At 44.3% G+C, this 22,802-nt stretch overlaps 1 protein-coding gene across 1 annotated transcript in view; it reads left to right on the top strand.

The window, feature by feature from the left end:
• Nucleotides 1-10,249, top strand: part of ZNF831 (zinc finger protein 831) — a 72,340-nt gene extending 62,091 nt beyond the window's left edge. The window contains exons 4-5 of the mRNA XM_060078589.1: nucleotides 8,511-8,677; nucleotides 9,404-10,249. Coding sequence (XP_059934572.1) covers nucleotides 8,511-8,677; nucleotides 9,404-10,249 — 1,013 coding nt within the window. The remainder of the gene's footprint in view (nucleotides 1-8,510; nucleotides 8,678-9,403) is intronic.
• The last annotated feature ends 12,553 nt before the right edge of the window (nucleotides 10,250-22,802 follow it).

Genomic DNA, 22,802 nt, shown 5'->3' with positions numbered 1-22,802 from the left:
TTTTTAACAGTCGTTTTGAAAAGAAACTGCTTCTGCGAAGGACCAGAGCCTGCGCGGAGACGAAAGCCTCGCCTCCAACGTGGGCGCCCTGGAGCCTCTTCATGGACAGAGGGTCTCACGCTGGCCTCTCTTGGCAGCACTCAGGCCACAGATGTGTTGGCTAGCACGGCGCTGTTGTTGGAAAATTAACGCGTTATCAGTGTTTGAAAGGGAATCATGGAACTCAGATTTCTGGTTTCTCTTCGAAAATGGATAGTTCTGGCGAACTGGATGCTTGGTCCTCGGTGGTCTTGGTAGGTGGGAGCTGAGGGGCAGCCTTGCCCTTGGAGGCTGGACCTGTCCTCCTTCTCCATCCACAGCCCTCACCCCAGGCAGAAGCCCTTGTTTCTGTTATTGGTCTGGCCCTGTAGCTTTTGAGTTTGTGATTCTTGGTTTCAACCAGGGTTTCCCAGCTGTGGCCCTATTGACCTTCGCAGCTGGGTCCATCCAGGGTGGGCGTGGGTCCATCCTGTGTACCACACGTCCAGGAAAGTCCCCGGACATCACCTCCGGCTGAAAACCACTGGCTCAAACAGACCCACAAATCCCATTTTCTTTGGTAGATGTTGAGATCAACTTTTCTAAGAGTGTTCCTGAGCCACTTTCATTATTTCTCTCTATCCTGTAGGCCTCTGTCTCGCTTTCTGAAGGAATATTGTTGAATTCTGTACACAACCAAGCTTTAAAGTCACGGAAATATTTCAAACCAGCCCCATTCACCGAATTGGGAGAAAATATCTGAGAGGAGAAAGTGATCAAAACACTTTCCTTTCATCTCCAGAACAGAAGTGTAGACACGGCCGTGATTCCAGGTGGTTTCTCAAGTAAAAGCTTTACCTAATTACACACACATAAAAGGTACAGTTTCTAAATACTGGATGAAGAGGCTTGAATAAGTCCCTGGAAGAAAGGGAGACATTGCCTTTGTTCCCTTGGGTTTTCTGCAATGGTTTCTTTTTGTGATTTAGGGCCTCGGGCAAGCACCCTTCTCAACCCTTCTGTTCTCACAAGAGTTCTCCTCAGAATGTTCCTGAGCATCAGGAAGAATCAGGAAGGCTGGGGAGGGGTCTCTCCAGGGCTTTTCTCCCCCTTTGCCTTCTCTCTCCTTCTCTGACAGGAGCAAATGACTTTCCTACATCTTTTCTCATTAGAATTAATAGAGAAGTATTAATTCTTTCCCTAAAGCTATTAGTTAAGTCACAGAGCTCCAGAATTGCTGAAACAGAGTAATTTCTCCTTCCTTCCAAGGTGTAAATCTCGAGGCAAGAGGAGAAGCTTTTGTGAGTGTATCAATTAGGTCCCCAGGAAGGGACCCTCGTAGACAATTTTCATTTAGCCATAGGAAACTTTTAAAATAACGATACATAGACTAGATGGGCTGCTGCGTTCTGTCTTGGCATTTAACGTTTCAAATGGCATTTCTTTGATCATCTCATTTCCTGACGTGATTTCATCATCCTATTTTCACTCTGTATTTTAAAGTCACTCTCTTGTTGTCTGGACAGGATACAACTTTTAACTTAAAGCAAGATTTTAAACACCGCTTTGCACTAAACATAGTCTAGGTGAAGAATTTCTGTGCGGGAAGAGTTCTTGTCCTGATTGCCTTTCATCAAAGGAATAGAAAAGAGATGAGAACCACGAAGGAAAGTGGTTTCTGAAATAAAAGATTCATTTGTGATTACTTAGAGGCGAACTTTCCGAAGACTGCATTAGGGTAGCACAGAAATATCCGATGCTGTTCTCGATAAATATATTTTCCTGGCTCCCTCTCAAGTCACTCTCTGCCTGTGGGACTCAAGTGGGTGGCCGCTCCCCACCTCCTACAGTCCACCCACTTCTGATCGTTTTCTGATTGGAATGACTGTCCCCAGCCCTTGCCTGAGAAGGATAAAGCTTCTTCCCTCCATCATTTTCAGCCGTATTTTTTTTCTTCTTCAGAGGCCTTATAAACAAAAATTGTAATAGGATTGCAGAAACAAATGAATTTACTTGCAAAAAATTTTAGTCCGATATCTGGTGTGCCATAGAGCCTTAAAAAATATTGGTTGAATAATTACTCAAATGAATGATTCAGACTCGGTAGAGAGAAAACAAGCCCCAAACAGGTGGCCTGTGGGAACAGTTTTACAGTATGCATGGTTTTACTCGTTTCCATGGATACAGGTGGGGTCAGGGCCCCATTGTACCATCTCATTGCACCCTCTGCTTTTCCCTTCCTAGCATTTGCTACATATGTTCGGTGATTTTTTTTTTTCCAATTGGACTTTTCTTATTTTTTTCATATTCTTTTCCATTATGGTTTATTACAGGATATTGAATATAGTTCCCCATGTGATACAGTAGGACCTTGTTGTTTATCCATCCTATATATAATAGTTTGCATCTGCAAAACCCCAGCCTCCCAGTCCATCCCTCCTCCAACCCTCCCTTCCCTTTGGCAACCACAAGTCTGTCCTCTGTGTCTGTGAGTCTGTTTCTGTTTTGTAGACAAGTTCATTTGTCATATTTTAGATTCCACATATAAGTGATATATGATGTTTGTCTTTGTCTGACTTACTTCACTTAGTATGATAGTCTCTAGGTCCATCCATATTGCTGCAAAAGTCATTATTTCATTCTTTTTCATGGCTGAGTAGTATTCCATTGTGCATGTGTACCGCATCTTCTTTATCCACTCGTCTGTTGATGGACATTTAGGTTGTTTCCATGCCTTGGCTATTGTGAATAGTGCTGCTATGAACATAGGGGTGCACGTATCTTTCTGAATTAGAATTTTGTCTGGATATATGTCCAGGAGTGGGATTGCTGGGTCACATGGTAGCTCTATTTTTAGTTTTCTGAGGAACCTCCATATTGTTCTCCATAGTGGCTGCACCAATTTACGTTCCCACTAACAGTGTAGGAGGGTTCCCTTTTCTCCCTCTCTAGCATTTGTTATTTGTAAGTGATTTTTTTTTTTTTGGTATAATTATTTGCTGGCTGAATTTCTCCCCCCATTAGACTGTCATTTCTGTGAGGGTATCTGCCTCTGTCACTGAATAAATTGCCTGTGTTCAGCACAGTTCCTGGCACAGAGCATTGACTGTGCTCAGTGCTCAATAAATATTTAGGCTCAATCATATGGGCTCATAAATGGACTCAAAAAATATGGACTCAAAGGGGCTCAACTAGTATTTGGAATATGAGCAAATAACTGCCCACATAGTGATTCCTCTTAGAGTTCTGCCCCGCTTTCCTTAAGTAATTGCAAATTTTAATTGCTAGCACATTTTGCATCCTTCAATGGCAGGGGTGCTTGTAAACAATTTCATCTCAGATAAATTAGTAGTCTGGGAGATTACCCCTGGGATTGTGTTGATGCTTATAGCTTACTTAATGAGGCCAACGTGATAGACTCATTTTTACCCCTTCCTTATAATTCAGTGTCTTTGGACTCCAAATTCATGGAGGTTTGGGGTATATTGGGGCAACTAATGAAAAGGCATCAAATTACTTACATTTTCAGATAATGATATTTGAGTAATATGTCTATTAGCATTTTAACAAGGCCTTGCAATGAGACAGCCTGCAGGAGGCTTGACATTAAAGATGTCACCAGTTAAGCTGTAAGTTTCATCGTGTTGTTTCTTCACTCCATTTTCCTTCTAATTATTTTACAGTTTCCTGTCGCCTTTTCAAGATGGCTAAATTTAAATTTGCTACAATACTAAGCAGTCTCTTCCTCTCTCCACGTGGTTTGGCAATTATTTCTGAGGGAAATTATTAAAAACGCAGCCTTTAATCGGGGTGGGGGGCAGAACAGCACACAGAGCTGTGACGAGAGAGGGGTTCTATAGTAAGATTCTGGTAATAGCGTAAGAGCGGTCGAATTCGCAAAGATTGCGGTAGGACGGTGGAATCCATAATTTCTGAAGATGTACAAAGTGATTCACAGAGTGATGCCGAAACGTAAAGAGGATGCCATTCTGTGCTTCAACACTTGACTGGAGCCCTACTGACTTTTTGAAAAGGGCCATTCATCTAATAGCAAGGATGCTTTCCTTCTTCAAGAGTCGCAATTCGTTTAACACACTTCTGTGACATTATTTGGGCATTTTTCACAGTGATTAAAGATAACGCACTTTTCTCTGTAGACTGTTAGGTCACAAGCAAATTAAATCAATGTTTTTCCTTCCCTTGCTTTCTCGGATGAGTCAGAAGTTATTGGTCAAAGGCGTGCATGGCCTTTTCGTTGAGCTTAAAAACCCAAACGACCTGCTGAGGAGATGCTTGGCCAATCTGATTATTTTCTCTGTACTAATTGGTTTTACTTCTTCTTTGAATTGAATGAATTGCCTGGTGGTTTTGTCACTGTGGGAGCACAGCTTAATCCACTTAGAGCGAGGCGCTTGGGCTTGGTAAACTCTGGGGCTCTAGAAACGTTTTTCATCATTGTGGTCTTTGGGTGATTTTTCATAGGTGAGAATACAAATGGATCTCAAATCCGTACATTTTCTCCATTTCTATTTCCACTGCCCTAGCCAAGTCATCTCACCTGGCCCCCTAGACTACTTTGGGAACCTTGTAACTGGTTTTCCCATCCTCTTCCCCTCTTCCCTTCTTCAGCCTCCATATAGTAGCCAAGTGCCTCTTTAGAAGATGTAGACCTCTTGCTGGAAACACTGGTTTCTTCACAATGAATGAAGAATAAAATCTAAACCCCTTCCCAGGGCTGCCTGCACCCTACAAGATCTGAGCCCTTAGTGGCTCCCTCAGCTTCATTCTGCCCCTTGCTCCCCACCGTCTTTCCACCACGGCCTTCCATTGACTCCTTAATCCTCCCAGCTCCATCCCACTGCAGGGCCCCTGCCTCTGTTCCTCCTCTGTCTGGAATGGCCTTTGAGGGCTGGTTCTTTCTTGTCCTGAAGGTCTCGTTTCAGGTGTCACCTTCTCAGAGATGCCTTCCTCCACTAGGCAAGCCAGTTACTCTCTGCTATCTGCCCTTCAGGGACTGTTACTCTCTATGATATTCCCTGTTTATCATCACTTCTGTTATTACTCCACCCTCTCCTGTTCATTGCCTCTTTGTCATAGTCTCCTGGGCATCGTTCCTCTCTGGGGTTCCCCCCTGTTTACTTCCTTCGTGACCCCTGTCACAACCTCAATTATCTCACCTGTCTCTGTTTCTCTTCCCCGTTGGAACAGAGGCTCCTGAGGGCCAGGGCACCTTGGTCTTGTCCTCCAGTTCCTCAGGGTTGAACATGGTACCTGGCTCCCTGAAGGAGCCCAGGACATGTCTGTTGAGTGGAGGAATGAAATACCAAAGACCCCTGTGCTGCATCTTTAGGTGATCTCAGTAACGTGGTGCTCACGTGAAGATTGTTTGTATTAAAGGAAAAATCATTGCTTCCTTTCCCAAATTGTCGCAACGTTGATGGATTTTTAAAGTTGATTTGCTCAAGATTAGTGTGCTCGATCATCTAGTGACCTACCCCTGGGGGTGTAAGAAGTAGGTCTGTTCTTTTGGGTTCAAGGTGGAGGACATACACTTCCTACACTTTCCTCCCAGACATTAATGAAGGAATGTGTTTGGAATGTCCTGGCCCAAGGGGACAAGATGACCGGAGAAGAAATGGCGCCACAGTTGTAGGGGCTGGAATGCAGAGGCTAAGTGGTCACTGATTAGCAGACCCAAGTGAACTTAATCCTCGTTTAACGGTGGTCAAGCCCTAGACATTCAGAAATCCATGGTACCAGGTGGGGCTGAAAACAGGAGCGTTGGTTGAAAGAATCAGCAGCATTCATCCCCCCCCGCCAGATCTGCACCCCACCCCTGCTTCTCAGAGCCTGGTCACGTCCCTCACTCTCGCCCCCAAATAATACTCGGGGCTTGGTCTCTGGAGACTCTACAAAATGCTGGGGAGCAAGGGGGCTGTACTGAAAACAGAGGGTTTAACCAAAGGTTGGCACCGCACATTGAGGCCCCTGCTCTCAATCCCAATTCTGACTGCAGGATGCTGGCACCTGCCTGACACTTTCCAGGCAGGAGATCAGAGAACTCCTTGGGCAGAAGCCGACCAGCCTGTGTGGAAGACCTAACGGGGATTACTTCAGGTCTTCCCACATCAACAGGGCAACCAGATAACCCTGCAGAGAGGTCCACGATTGACATTTTATGTTTGTAAAGTGTTTCTAACCAGTTTTTCAGTGCCTATTTCCTAAACATGAGCAGGTAATTAAGATTGCCGGGTATCTCAGGGAAGCCTTCAGTAGGAAAGAGAGAGATAAAAACATACAGAAACAAAGGAACTTGGAAGAAAGAGAGACAATATAGGAAGAGGCAAACGTCAGCAATAACAACGACCACAGATCATTATTAATCTTGCCTGAGACAGAAGGGAAGATGTTGGAGCCATGAAATAGTAACAGGATGCTATAAAGAAGGAATCATGATAATTAATAATAATAATGAGTGGGCTCTTGGAAATTAAAAACATGATAGCAGACACGGACACCTCTGAGTTGAAATAGAAAGTTGAAAGAGTTCTCCCAAGTGAAAAAGACAAAGAATTAGAAAATAGGAGAGAAAAGATAAGAAAAATAGAGGATGAGATCAAGATGCCCAATAACCTACGAAGAGCAGTTCTAGGAAAAGAGAAAAGACAAAACACAAGGAAAAAAATATATCAAAGAAATAACATATTTTTCTAAAATGGAAAGACGTGGTTCAGGTTGAAAGGGCCCACTGAGTGTCCAGACAATGAATGGAAATAGACCCAGGACCGTGGTAACACTGGCATAAAAAAGAGTTTAGGAGTTTCCAGAGAGAGAGGAACCGAAAGGTTTCCTCCAAAGGATCGGGAACCACAAATCATGTTGGCTCCAGACTTCTCAACAACTAGAGCTCAGTGGAGCCACGTCTTCAGTCCTGAAGGAAAATGACTTTTAATTCAGACAGCTATACCCAGACAAGTAGCCAATTAAAGTCTAAACAGTTTTATTTCACCCTTTCTCATGAAGCTGCCGGAAGTTTTGCATTAAGAAAGAATGCAAAGAGAGTAAACCCAGGAAAAAGAAGCGTGGGTGTCCAGGAACCAAGGAGGTGCAGAAAATTGCCAGGATGAGGGTGACACAGGGGCTCAGCCCCCATCGGGCCAAGGGAGCAGTGGTCCACGGGGAGCAGGTCAGAAAGCTTTGAGAGAGAGATTTCCAAGGAAATGAAATGGAACCTAATAAATGAAATAAAAGACCACTGGGAAGGAGGTGGGAGGATGATTTTTAGGAATAAGTCCATACAAAAAAGTAAGCAAAAGAAAAAGACAAAATAATGATAGACTCCAGGGAAAACAGTGCTGGCAAGAAAGTCATTGTAATCACAGCACACTACCTGGCTTGGTGGTGAAGAGCGTATTCCTGAACATAGTGGTGTAAACGTTGGATATCCTAAACAAAATTATGACATAATAGTCGTATGACTGTAGAGAGGACAGACGGGAGGGGGGTGTGCCCAGGTGTGCAGGTGATAAGGATTGTGGGGGGAGCTCGTCCTAAACCCTCCTCTGCCCTCATGACGTCATAGGCTATCCTCCAAACCGGAAACAGGGAATCCAGAAGGGGTGCTACACGCTTGTTCTTAGGAGAGAAGGAGATAAATACAAAAGGAATCCAAAGTGGGAAAAGATGAGTGGGTGGGCAGGTGTGGCTGTTTCTCTTAATACGCAGAAATACTTGACTTTTAAAAACTCTGTGCTTGTGTAGCGTTAATCAAGCTAAAAGCAGATGTAAAAGTGGGTTGAATGCTTTTCTCTGGTGACACAGCTCTTCTAGAATGTTTTTCTGATCCCATCATGAGAGGAGATCAGAAACTCTGTGGTCCTTCTGACTTGTATCCCAGGCCAATAATGACAAAATGGAGGAGAGAGTAATGATGAAGGACGCGGGAAGGGCACCTCTTCCCCTGAAAGGGAGATGCTGTTTGGGGGATGCTGTCAAGGCCATATCTTTGTCACCCCTCTCCCCCGACACATCACAAACACCACCACAGAACAACAGCAACACAAAAACCAACCTCCCTCCTGCTGTCAGCGCTCTGATGGAGACTAAGGCATCCTACATGATAGGAAAATTTCTACTCTCGACCCTCAGTTGAATGGCCAGAGAATTCAAACCGATCCAAAATTAACCAATGTGGCCAGGAAGATGACTTTGATGAAAAAAAGATTCACATGAAATATCTTTTAAAATATCTGTAATCAAGGGATTTTTCTGCCTTGGGAATTGGTTTTGCCATTTCTTTCCTTATCAACAGTGGAGACGTTTTGTTTGACCATGTGAACTGTTTCACGGTAAATCCATTTCCCAGATACACCGTGTGAGATGAGGTTATCAGTTCGGGGCTGGTCCTGAAGACACAGATCAACTCCTAGGAAATGACTGTTGGCTGACTTTATAACTTCAGGTGTATATCCGTGTGCCTCCCCCCTTTTTAGGTCTAAATCTGTCAGGGGAGCCACCTTGTGCTGCCCCAGAATCATCTCTTTGTGTTGGGGACGGAGAGAAGGAGGAGAAGAAGGAGGGCAACAGACACAGCTCGGGAAGCTCCTGTCCTCACCCAAGTTCAAGAGCGGTCAGGGAAACAGACAGATCAACCTCGAAGGTGGGAACTGTGGTTCTGAGCGGTCTACCTCTCTCTTTTCTAGATTTATGCCTCTTTTTTCTTGTTAGTGCCCAGTGTGGCAAAACTCCCTCGGGCCACCTAGAGGTTTCTTGGCACAGAAACCCCGTGAGGCAAACAGATGCCTCCAAACATGGCGCTCAATCAGCTGGTGACTTGGGCTGTGAACTTGGGATGATCTCACAGTTGATTAAAAAATCCCAAGTCCCTTATTATTTCATACCTGAATAGAGATGCCTATCACCTGCGGAGGTCACTGCAATGCGGAATCAACGCCAGGCAGACTGGGGGGCCTTGGGTTGAGAAACATGAAAATGCTAGTCCAGACCGCACCTTGAAAAACCGCTAATCTGGAAAAACGCAAATGCACGGTAGTAGCACACCCGCTGCAGGAGCAGTGATGATTTTAAATCGGATGCTCAGAACTGGTTGGATAATTGAGTGGCTGGGTTTTCACAAGGCCAGATACAAATGCAGAGCTGTTTCAGTAGCTGATTGTGTGTCAACACGGAACTTTACTGGAGTTAATGCCTCAATTAGTTATTAATGAAAACGGATGAGAACATTATATTGAAGTTCAGGCTCTGTAAAGAATCATTAAGACCTCCAGACCTTGTTCCCATTGAGGACCATGTTTCTGACCACAAGTTTTTTTGTACCAATTAACCTTTTTTCCCTCCATTTATTTTCCTTTGCACATTGCTGCAGGAGATTTCTCCATCTGCCGGTGAGCATGGGGATCGTCGTCCTCAGAATACAGCTGTGAGGTCAGGATTATCTCTGCCATCCGACTCCTTGGTGGCAGTGGCTAATGACAGACTTCCAGCCCGTGGCAAAGGTCTGGACGTGGGATTGCCTGAGACTCACGTGCCGCCCCCCCCGGAGCAAGTCTCAACAGACTCCACACCACGCATTTTCTCAGATGCTCAAGAGCCTTCTTCCTTTGAGTCCAAAGGAACCTCTCTCTGCCATGACCTTGCTACCTCTGTGGCTGCCTTTTGTCCTTCTCTGGGGGAAAGAGCAGGTCACACAACCCTGGGAATTCACAGTGTGGAACCACAAGACCACAGCCAGGGTGCAAGGGAGACTCTGACACAAAGCTCCCCCCACAGAAAAACGATAGCAGAGGGCGTGTCCCCATCCCTCTTGCCAGGGAAACCTTCATCTGGGCAGAGACTTTCAGGTTCCGTTCCACTGGGGTCCACTGGAAACACTCATCTTGAAATACCAGCTTCAGGACCAGGTTCAGCTAGTTCACACCAAGAGGAAGGGAAACACAAGACATTTTTCCCTTCCGGGGGGCAATATGGGTGTGGAGAAGTGCGGGTCCCCTGCCCTCCTGTGGGAAATGACAGTGGGAAATGTCAAGGATCTGGACTCATCGCTCTAAAGGATGGTGTGGTTCCGTCTAGCCCAGGGCAGCCCACGGAGATCCCTGCAGCCCCTTCGAAAACCCTCAGGAAGAGGAGTTTGGAAGGAATGAGAAAGCAAACTCGTGTGGAGTTCAGCGACACCAGCAGCGATGATGAAGATCGGTTGGTGATAGAGATCTGAAGCTTCCAGAGAAAGATGCGTCCACGGTCAAAGACGGATGATGCTTCCCAGTAAATGCCATCAAGCGGGCAGGAGAACTGAACTCTATTCATGAAGCCCCTACAGAGAGGAAAGCCATTTGGGGGTCTTTCTCTGATCTCCCCAACCAACTCTGAAACCCAAACTCAGCTTCACCCTTCCCAAGAGGCCCTGCTCACAAGGCACCAGGCTGGGCAAAGCTGGCAGTGAAGCAAGGTCTAAGAAGTCTTGACCTACACAATGACTGTGGCTTGACTCCCAGCTGGATCCTCTGCATTGGTCCTTCACTGCCTCATCTGGGAAAATGGCATTGACCCAGAGAGCCACGATCGACTTGTTTCCAAACAAATGTGAACCCACCAGAGTCAAGGGGACAGGTTTCCTCTGTTAGTGAGCTGGAGGTTGGCTTCAAAGGGAGTGAGCATACTTGGGAAAACTGGGGTAGCTTGCAAAAGAGATGGGGTGTGAATTGGGCATCGAGATACTTCTCTTTATTCTGGAGACAAAATCCAGATTCATTCAAAAGCTGAAGTTTGGTCCCAATAATTTGCCTCCTTAATGGAAGTTGTAAATATACTTCAAAATGCCCAGGATCTGGTGAAATACTAAGTATCTTTCAGTGTTGCACAAATGGTCAATGCTTATGTATGATTCCGTGACACAAGCATGTACAGCTCTTGTGCCCGGTGCCTCTTCTGTGGAGACCTCTGAAACCCTTGGTTTTTCCAGCTCTTGCAAAAGGAACGTTGTGTTAAAAGTTAATAGAACAGTCTCTGTAATGAGTCATTTTTGAGGGGGAAAAAATTCACTTATTTTCCTCTGATTCTTTCTGTCATATTGTGCTCTGAGCAATTTCAATTAGAGGGTTACATTTTAGTAATCTCTGCAGCTTAAATTGATGCCTGCTCCTCGTGATAGGAGCCTTTTAGATTTCCTCCAGAAGCTTCAAGGATACAAAACTAATTGGAGTTTTGACGCTGTTTTACATCTCAGTAATTTTATTTTGGGGGCTTGGTGTTACTTTGCTGTCAAATTAAATCAGCCTCTGTATTGTGCAAGTCAGAACAGCACAGAGAAAATTCGCCAGTGTTCCAAGCCCGTGCGCCCCTGTGCAGAAGAAAATGGGTGATCTGCGTCAGACAACGCAGTGAGCAAAGCTTCCGATTTACTGCACTCTTCTCCTCCTCCTTAAATGGGAGAGGAAAAACTTCAAGAGATTTACACTGCTGCATTCCAATAAAATTTTATACTTGCTTTTGGTATGGTTTTGTACAATTTGAAATTTATAGCTGAGCTCTTTTGGCTTCACTTTGACGTAAGGATGTTCATATGACATCTTGTAGTTCAAAGGCGGGGCAGCAATGCAGAACATCTCCCACGAACCAGGATGCTTTAATACATCCTTACCTGTGACGAAGGATGGTCCGATTTCATGTATCTTCAAGTGAATTTTCCAATTTTAGGGTAACTCTAGAAACTTCAAGGTGGGACCAGCTGCCCCGGGTGACTTAGCATATGTCTGTGGTCATTTCAGATGCACTCATACATAGCCAAGTGATTTCAAGCCCAGCCAAGAAAAACATAAGGGTGGTAAAAGGATGCTAAGCATTCACTTCGTGTACTTTCTAAACCAAACAAAAGTGATGTAATTATCTACCTGTTGGATTGTCCGTGCCACTATAATGAGAGAGAGAGGTCTAGGAAAATGATCTGAATCCTGGAGGGAGAGAAAGTGACCTTGTCCTGAGCTGGCTGGGGAATCTTGGTGAAGACTCATGCCCTCTCAGTACCTGTTTCTCCGACTGGGAAGAAGAGAGTAAGACAAGATGTGCTGAATGTGACTTCAGGCCCCGATCCTTGTGCAAGTGGCTTGGAGGTGGTCCCCATGGGAAAGGGTCCTGCACTCAAGGAGTCTGGGAGGGTGCTGTGGGGAACTAAAGCCAATTATTTTTTTTTTGAAGAATGTGAGCTCAGGGAAGCTCCTTCTAATTTTTTTTTCTCCGGAGCTCTAGATTTGGGGGTGCAATCAACCCATTTCTAAATGGTGGCTCATAATGCAAAAATTAGAAGCAAAAACAGAACACTACGGTGTGAGTGGAAGACAACATGTCTGTGGGCTGGATTGGTTACTTTGTGTTGGGAGGTACTGGTCATCCAGATGCTTCTCTCCTGGACGGCTGCTGAGCTGTTGGCTGGACCACTGGACTGAGGTCAGTAAGTCACTGCTCCCAGTAGCACTGACCTCAGGATAGTCAGGTTAGGTGGCAACGTGATCCTTCTACGAGCCACGGATGCTGGCTGCCACATCCCAACCTCCATCAAACATGGCGGGACATTGATTCCATCTTGAACTCCCCGTGTCTCTCATACAAGAGTGAGCAGGTTACCAAAATTTCCTGTCTCAGCTGGTCATTTAGCTAGTTTGGTGGCAATGTTTTACAAGTGTATCTTACTTTATATCAACATGAATTTGTGAAAAGCTGTATTTCACTGGGTTTAAAAAAATTTTTTTAATGTATTTTGAATGACCCGAGGGGACTTGGCTATTGAAAATCATCCCAAGGTAAATATTTTTTTTGATGAAAAACTCTTTTATAAAGCAACAAACAATCTCTGATTTTATAAATCTTAACTTTCCTAGGGTTTTTCTTAAAGTGGAATGCAACTATACGGATACATTTTAAAGATAATATCGGTGATCTAGAACCCAGTTTGGGTTATTGAAAATAAAACTTAAGTAATATGGATTGATCATTGCTGCAGTGACTCTACAAGTGTGTGCTGTGTAGTGGTTCAGGGAAAACAAATTTATTTTAGAACAGGGCAAACTAGAGTTTAAAGATCAGGGATTCCCCTTTCTCCCCAGTACTGCTAATTTCATTGTACCTTCAGGTAAGGGTCTTAACGCATGGTGTCTCAGCTTCTCCCACAGAAAATAACTCCTGGGATGCTGGCACCGACTAAGATAAAGGGCACCTTGAATTCCTTCCTTTTCTCTCAGAGCAAGGTATACAAATGCCACTAACCATGATGCTCAAGATACTGCCAAGTTTCTTTCTCCAGCTGTACCTACACCTGGCCAGATCTCACTTGTTGAAGATGCACAGAAAAAGAGCTTTCACGTTCCCCCTTGGCAACCTATACTGTTAAGTGTGGCTCTTAATGTCATGTGCTTTTTGATGGACAACCTGAATCCTCCTTGTTGTAAAGCATGATGGAGACAATTCATGCCTCCTGTTGCATATAACCTTTGAGATTCTGGACGAAGCTAATATCCTTTACTTCACAATCCAGAAGAACCTATGGTTCATTTGTCAAGAGATAAAACAAGACGGGATTGGTGCTTCTAGATTCGAATCAAAACCCTGTCAATAGCATGATGGGTACCTGAGGGCAAGTTAAACTTCCCTTTCCTAAAATCCCTGCTCTAAAGCTCAGATGGGAAGAGTGGCCTTGTAAAAACGCATCGTGGCCACAGTTCTTGGCATGACAGGTGAACAATTTGCAGCCTCATGCCAAAACATATTTCCTTGCATTTACATTCATTACTTAGAATGATCACATTATTCATTTTTCCCCCAGCATAGAAATTTGCATTTTGCACAAAATTTGCCTGGTGTAGCAGATTTTTATAGTTATGGAAACTCATCGTTATTGGGATGTACCACTGCTCAAATCCCCAGACATAATTCAATATGGTGAGGAGAAAATGGTCTGCCTGGCCCTATGGTGATCATATTTCTACAAACACAGCAAACAGGGCTTGTGTATTTCTTCTCACTTCAGTTGTGATTCCCATAATTCTTGTGAGGGAGACTCTTTGGCTTTTGAAACACTACATTTCTCAATATATAAAGCACAATGTTTTGCCCTTCTCTTTCAGATACTCATTAAACATAGGTGTCAGGACCCAAAAAATCCAGTGCTAGATTTGTACCTTGTACAATGCTTTTCACTCATGCTTTGTACTTATGTGGGAATACATATAATTCAATCTGAAGTATAGAACATTGAGCATTTTACTTCACCACTGGAAGAAAAGAAGCCAGGGAAAATAGCCTCAGTCAGTTGAAGCCCTGGAGGATGACTCAATACCTTATATATGCAGTCAATGCTTCAGAACTTACTACTCTATTGATTGTTCAGAATCAAGAAGCTATTGGCTTTTTGGTTGTTTGTTTAAATGTATTTCCTTCTTTATATGGTTAAATTATTTTGTTTTGATAAAAATAAAACAAAATGAAAATGTCTTGTGTGATTTGTTCACATTTTAACCAAAACTACCACAAAAAATATCCTATATAAATTGGATGTCTGATTATTCCTAAATAGTTGACCAAGCGTCCTGGCCGCCATATTGGTATCCCATTACACTCAACGAAAAAATTAGGTAATGGCAAATTATCACATTTTCTTGTGCTGTTTTCTTTTCCTATGTGTCTCTTCTGTCTTTGTCTGCCATATTTTATGGTTCATAACTTAGAAATGTGTTTTTAAATTCCTAAATGTAGCTAAAATTTGAAGCCACATGAGGGCACTATCCACAGTGCAATAATCCCAAAGTTTTCCCCTTAGAATTGATGTTGCTTAGATAATTAACATTATTCATTAACAGAGAAAAAAAATCTGTAATTCAAAACAATGCATCCTTATGAAGATAAATCATGTACTCTTGGCAAGAATAAGTCGACTTATTTTACATACCAACACAATATTCTTCTACGTCTATACCTCCTGAAGCCACGTGAAGTCAATGAAGACACAATGCATTGGGAGAAAAAGTGGGAATGGAAACATGGGAGGAACAGATACACCAACTGATGGATCTTCATAGCTTTTTTGCTAACTTATCAAACTCTAGTAGTGATAAATTAATCCATTATTTCCAAATTTCCATCATTTGAGAACCATCTTACTGCTTTTTGCCTTATGTGTCCACATGTGGGTACATTATTTACTTAATACTTTTATTTAAATCATCTCTGTCTTAAAGAAGCTATTCTTTTCCTAAGTAATAATATCTGTGAAATCTCAGCCTTAATTTGGTAGTTGTGTGTATCTTCTGATACGCATTAAAATAAAAGTATTAAGATTGGTCATCCATGTACCAGTTAAATATCATCTTTGTACTACCCGACACACTCCCCACACTCGGGGGAAGCATGGAGCTAATCTAAAAGGTACATGTGTTGTTAGTTCTTGAGTTACTCCAGTTGTTTGTTTGTTTGTTTGTTTTGCGGTACGCGGGCCTCTCACTGTTGTGGCCTCTCCCGTTGCGGAGCACAGGCTCCGGACGCGCAGGCTCCGTAGGCGCAGGCTCCCGACGCGCAGGCTCCGTAGGCGCCGGCCCCGGACGCGCAGGCTCCGGACGCGCAGGCTCAGCGGCCATGGCTCACAGGCCTAGCTGCTCCGCGGCATGTGGGGTCTTCCCGGACCAGGGCACGAACCCGTGTCCCCCTGCATCGGCAGACGGACTCTCAACCACTGCGCCACCAGGGAAGACCAAGTTACTCCAGTTTTTGTTAAGCTCAGCTCTCTCTCCAGTCCAGCAGAACTGGTGGCGGCCGGTTTATCAGGTAAGTGTCTTCAGTCAAACTTTACAGCTGATTAATTAGCATTCCAAGTCAAAGGATTCTCACTTCTTTTAGTCTCAAAGGAACAATCATATAATGTCAATATATATTTTTTCTTCTTTGGTATTGTATTGGTTGGTTGGTTGGTTAATGAGTACAGAATGATATACAGGAAAGCGTAGCTAGGGATTCATGCTAAGCCACCAGTACTCCCATCAGTTCTGATGAAACACCCGCTTCCAGACTCTTGAATTGGAAGCAAATGGATTTGGCTGTACTAACAGCCACGGAGAACAATTCTCCAGTCTCTTGCTTGGGGACAGCCTGTTGATCTCTGGGCTGCAAACGCAGAAGGAATTGCTTGGTAACATCTAGGACATTTGTCTCCAGCTGTGACAGACGTCTGCTTTCAGCCTCCCTCAGCTTCTGCCGGGGGCAAACTCAACACCCTTTACAACTGAGCATCCAGGCGATTTCTACCCAGAAGTAGAGAAATTGTTTTCTGGATAAATGCAGGCGTGAACGGATTCCTATAGGGAATTGGCGGTTTTGTATGAGCAGCATCTGGGCACGGGACCCAACCCTGTCTCTGGCCTCAGTGGCAATCTAGTTTGTCTTCGATGTGTATGTTGTGTGAAATAGAGTAGAATTCAGCAGAATTGAGCAGAAATTCAGACAGAGCCCCTTGACCCCATCGTAATGAAAGGCCAGATATCTAGGCTTGTGTTTGGTCTAAAGAACCCCACCTTATGCGCATGCGGGCACACGTGCGTTCGCACACACACAGACACGCAGGTAAGCCACACCCTACTCTGAAAGTCCTCTTCTTGTTAAAATAAAGAATTGGGTGGAGTGGGCCAATGAGGTAGGAAATGGCCACATAAACAGTCCCAAAGAGACTTCCTTGGAGGCGGGGCCCATGGTGTCTTCATCTCGGAATAGTGCCTGGCTCAGAGCAGGTATTAACGCACACTTGCTAAGTAAATGAATGGAAATAGCTCACCAGGCAGGGAGAGGAAAGAAGCATTCTAAGATGAGTAAGTTGACACACCCCTTTTCTGATGGAGACCTGCCTCCTTGTCAGAGATGAACAAAGACATCAAGACAAGTGCCTGTTCACCAACTTCAGAATTAAGCGATGATTTTCCATTACCTATTCCATCCCGTTCATTCGCCCAATATTTATTGAGTGCTTAAGTACATAGCAGGCACAGGAGAATATAGGGGTGGAAAAGGCATACGGGATCCGTGGAGCTTTTATTTGGGGGAGAGAATGCCAATTCATGAACCAACCAGGCAAACAAATATGTAAGCAATGTGTTACCAGATGTTGCCAATGGCTAAGAAAGCAAAGGGAATGTTAGAAAGTTTATCTTACCCTAATTCAAAACGTTTAATGCAAATAAACATTTTTCTTTTGTTGTCCTCAGTAGAAGAGAAACCATCCTACACATTAAGATCTATCTCCTTTTCTGTTTCATGCCACCACCTCAGTTCTTCGCACATGAAGCAGAGAATGTTGCAGGATGACGTGTCTCTAGTCTTGTACTTATAATTTCTCTTACTCTCCTAAAAGCTTCAGTTAGCATCAGTAAGCATGGTAATTTGGGGCTACCTGTGCTAATGTGCTGAATTCCACATACCTTAGCACTTAGAGGATGAACGCCTGTTGGATCCCACGGTAGCAGAGAAACCCAGGTGGGCACTATTTTGCAGCTAATTTTCTCGAGAGAAACCATCAAACATTTGATGACTTGATGTGCTCAAGTCTGGATTCTTTTTCTCAGGAAAGGTTAAGAAAGCATCCTTAAAGTCAGAGGTTCTCAAAAGGGAGCAGTTTTACCTCCCTGAAGAGATAAGACAATGACCAAAGACAGTTTTATTTATTTATTTATTTATTTATTTGCCGTACGCAGGCCTCTCACTGTTGAGGCCTCTCCCGTTGCGGAGCACAGGCTCCCGACGCGCAGGCTCAGCGGCCATGGCTCACGGGCCCAGCTGCTTCACGGCATATGGGATCTTCCCGGACCGGGGCACGAACCTGCGTCCCCTGCATCGGCAGGCAGACTCTCAACCACTGTGTCATTAGGGAAGCCCACCAAAGACAGTTAAAAAAGATTTTTAATGTTTTATTTTTAAAAATTGATTTTATTGAGGTATAGTTGATTTACAATGTTATGTTAATTTCTGTTGTACAACAAAATAATTCAGTTATACACCTATACATTCTTTTTCATACTCTTTTCCATTATGGTTTATTATGGGATATTGAATATAGTGCCCTGTGCAATACAGTAGGACCTTGCTGTATACCTATCCTATATAAAATAGTTTGTGTCTGCTAATCCCAAACTCCCAATCCATTCCTTCCCCACCTCCCCCTTGGTAACCACAAGTCTGTTCTCTATGTCTGTGAGTCTGTTTCTGTTTCCTAGATAAGTTCATTTGTGTCATATTTTAGATTCCACATATAAGTGATATCATATGGTATTTGTCTTTCTTTTTCTGACTTACTTCACTTAGTATGATAATATCTAGGTCCAATGTTGCTGAAAATGGCATTGTTTCATTCTTTTTTATGGCTGAGTAATATTCCATTGTGTATATATATATATATATATATATATACCACATCTTCTTTATCCATTCATCTGTCAATGGACATTTAGGTGTTTTCCATGTCTTGGCTATTGTGAATAGTGCTGCTATGAACATTGGGATGCGTGTATCTTTTCAAATTATAGATTTGTCCAGTTGTATGCATAAGAGTGGGATTACTGGATCATATGGTAGCTCTATTTTTAGTTTTTTAAGGAACCTCCATACTGTTTTCCATAGTGGTGGCACTAATTTATTATACATTCCCACCAACAGTGTAGGAGGGTTCCCTTTTCTCTACACCCTCTCCAGCATTACTTGTAGACTTTTTAATGATGACCATTCTGACCAGTGTGAGGTGGTACTTCACTTTAGTTTTGATTTGCATTTCTCTAATAATTAGCAATGTGGAGCATATTTTCATGTGCCTGTTGGCCATCTGTATGTCTTCTTTGGAGAAGTGTTGACCAAAGGAAGTTTTGATTTCACAGCTTGGGTGAGGGGTGCCACTGGCATCTGAGGTGGAGGCCAGGGATGCTGCTCAACATCCTACGAGGCACAGGATGGTCCCCATCAAGAAGTATCCAGTCTCACTGCCAGTAGTGCTGAGGTTTAGGAACTCTGGTCTAATAAGGTAAAGTCACAGTCTATTAGAGACCCTAGAACAGCCCTGTCCTCAAACTGATGACGAGATTAGAACGGGGAGAAAGACTTGCCTTGGCAGGACCAGAAGCAGAATCAGGGTTTCGTATCCCAGTCCAGTATGCTTTCCATAGCCTCACATCTGGAACTTTCCAAGTTGCGTGAGGACTTGTGTCTTGAGTCTACACACCATCTATGGGTTATGGTCCAATTAACTTCATTTTTTCTTTCGCTCTTCACTCCACCTTGAGGAGAAAGAACCAGGACATGGGAAGTTAAGTCAATGTGAACAGATGTGTGAATATCAACTAGACATTCAGTAAAGACAGATCAAAAGATCAGCTTTTACTGTGAGGGTAAATGCAACCCAAAGTCCCATACTACTCCATTGACCTCTACAGCCAAATGGAATGAAAGAACATGAATACTGCTACTGGGAACCGGGGAGTTTTCAGATTTGGTTGGGGTGCACCAAATCTGAAAGGTTGCTTTGAACCTTCTTCTTTGTAGAGGAAACTGAGAACCAGAGGATTTGGTCCTGGCTCGAGTCAGAGGCAAGGCTGTGACTGATACCAAAGTCCCAAAGTCCAACATGCTTGCCATGACATGACCAGATCCTGCCTCTGAAATCTTCCATTATGTCTGCTGTCCTTGCTAAGAGTGTCAAATAGAACAATACTTTTTTTTTTTTTTTTTGCGGTACGCGGGCCTCTCACTGCTGTGGCTCCTCCTGTTGCGGAGCACAGGCTCCGGACGCGCAGGCTCAGCAGCCATGGCTCATGGGCCCAGCTGCTCCACGGCATGTGGGATCTTCCGGACCGGGGCATGGACCCGTGTCCCCTGCATCGGCAGGCGGACTCTCAACCACTGCGCCACCAGGGAAGCCCAGAACAATACATTTTATAAAGGTTTTCTGCATCAGGATTGGGAAATATCAATGGAGATCTGGTTAACTGGAAATCATCCAGAAAATTAAATTATCCAGACTAACCCGTTCCCCAAATGTTCTAGTTAATCTAGGTGTGATTCTGTTGGTTTTGCAAAAAGAGAACTTCTCTCCTAAGACATCTGGACTCAAATAGATGTGAGTGGTGCCTATGTGGTCCCCTAATTTATGTACCTGAGTACAATAAATTTGTCAGGGATCACAAGCGTAGACAAAGGAGATGTTAACAGCAAAAAAGACATCACCAAAAAGCCTTTGGAAGACAAACACTTCTCATCTTCAATTATAAGACAACCTGATGCAGAGAGAGAATAAATTAATTTAAAAACCTCCTGCACAAAGAAAATAATGGAAAAATACATCATAAGTAGTTATCCCTTTTGTGCTAAAAACGAGTGATTTGGAGAAAATAACTACATGGGACTGAATATGTTAGTCTTATTATCTTTTTCTGGTTTTAAATTCTTAGGGGAGAAACAGAGAACAAGAGAAAAGAAAAAGAAGCTTTCATTGTTTCAACAAACATTTATTGGGTATTAATATGTTGCCAGGCACCAGGCTACACTTTCTGTGACTTTTTCTACTTTTAAAATTACTTTCAGTCAAGAACTTCTAGATGCCTCATTGCTGGATTCCAACAGTTCGAGAAAGGCCATTCTTCTAAGGTTTTTGCCAAAACTGTTATGGTTCAACTTTAGAGATGCAGCTGAGAATCTCACTTTGTCCCCTTACCCCCCATGGGAACCTGTGTTTTAGGGCTTGGTCCATCTAGGCTTAGGGGACATCCATTCGTAAGGAGAGGTTTACGAGTCTCAGGTTGGCTTTTCCTGGAAGCAGGCTCTGAAACAGTGTTCAGTGCCGGGGTCTATCAGGGGATGCCCTTGAGGTCCACAGCTGTGCAAAGGAGATTAGAGAAGCAGGTTGGGTGGAGCGAGAAGCTGAACTCTAATAAAGACCATGACAGCCTTGGCCAACCCATGGGCTGCTCTGGAGAAGGGGTATGACCTTGGGGAGGCAGATCTCTGCAGCTGAGGCCGTCGCCAGAGGGACCAACAGTGCCTGCGGACAGCACTTCCGGCACCTGGGGCAACAATCCTTTGCTAAAGAGGTTCTGGTGGCACTTCACAGTATCCACGACAGTGAGGCTCCCCTGCGGGCACATCCATCCTCCCTCCCTCCCTTCTTTTTTTGTTTTGGTTTTTTGTTTGTTTGTTTTGTTTTTTGTTTGTTTTGTATTTTGTGGTACGCGGGCCTGTCTGTTGTGGCCTCTCCCGTTGCGGAGCACAGGCTCCGGACGTGCAGGCCCAGCGGCCATGGCTCACGGGCCCAGCCTCTCCACGGCATGTGGGATCTTCCCGGACTGGGGCACGAACCCGCGTCCCCTGCATCAGCAGGCGGACTCTCAACCACTGCGCCACCAGGGAAGCCCCCTCCCTTCCTTCTTTCCTTACTTCCATGCATCCAACAAATATTTATTGAACACCTGCCGTCTGCCAGGCATAGCCTGGTAGAGAAGCTGTCATTAAACAAAATAGTACACGTTATTTACTTAAAATTTGTCAAATGATAAAAAGGGACCATACCAGGTGAGAAAAGAGAAAAGAATTGGGGGAACTGACAGAATCGGGGTACCTTGAGCCTGAATGCTGACTTAGGATGAGAGGAAAATTGATGTTTCAGGTGGAGGGAGCTTTGAGTGGCAGGAACCGAAAGGACAGTGGTGTGGCCCTGACACGTGGGATGGGAGCAGACAGTGAGACTGCAGGGGGCAAGGGCCAGACCTGGGGGATTTTATGGGCAGAGTTAAGGAGTGTGCTTTTATTCTAAAGGCTATGACCAAAAAATCCACACCATGCTTGGGGATCTAGGAAGGAGATTCTTCTGGGACTAGAAACCTGGAAATTGGCTTAAATTGTAAATGCACACTCCTGTCGGCAAAGTTCATACAGTTCCTGAGAATGGGAGGTACCTAAGATGAAAATACCATCTTCCAACGGGCCCAAGAGGGAGCTGCACAGAGCTGCACAAAATTCCATACGGAGCCGTTCAGGGTTTCGTCTCAGCATCTGGTTCACCCTGACCATGGTAATTTTCACAGCAGCTCATCTCAATGGTATAATCTAAGCTTTAAAATGCAGTACTTAAAAGGGTCAGTTGCCCACAAGATTTGAGAACTGCCGTCCGTAAACCCTCTAATGAAGAAGCAGACGGCTTGAATTGCCTTGCCGGTGTTTTTGTTTTGTTTTGTTTTGTTTTAGATGTTGGCGGTAGGAGTTTATTAATTAATTTATTTATTTTTGCTGTGTTGGGTCTTCGTTTCTGTGCGAGGGCTTTCTCTAGTTGTGGCAAGCGGGGCCCACTCTTCATCGCGGTGCGCGGGCCTCTCACTATCGCGGCCTCTCTTGTTGCGGAGCACAGGCTCCAGACGCGCAGGCTCAGTAGTTGAGGCTCACGGGCCTAGTTGCTCCGCGGCATGTGGGATCTTCCCGGACCGGGGCTCAAACCCGTGTCCCCTGCACTAGCAGGCAGATTCTCAACCACTGCACCACCAGGGAAGCCCCTGCCTTGCAGTTTTTACAGTCACCTGGATGAAAAGATGAAAGAAAATAAGTCACCGTAACAACCAGAAGAGTCCAAAGGTCTGCTGTCCGGGGTTGCGTCTTATGAGACTCATGAAGTAAGACGTTTCTCTTCTGACTACGGAGGGACAGAATTGAGATGAATTTGGATCTGATAAAATTCCAGAGTCTTAGACTCGCATTTGGAGTCTTCCTTC

Source organism: Mesoplodon densirostris, chromosome 16, assembly GCF_025265405.1.
Source record: "Mesoplodon densirostris isolate mMesDen1 chromosome 16, mMesDen1 primary haplotype, whole genome shotgun sequence".
Taxonomy (NCBI): domain Eukaryota; kingdom Metazoa; phylum Chordata; class Mammalia; order Artiodactyla; family Ziphiidae; genus Mesoplodon; species Mesoplodon densirostris.
Note: the sequence above shows the minus strand (reverse complement) of the source record. Positions and strands in the feature narration are given on the sequence as shown.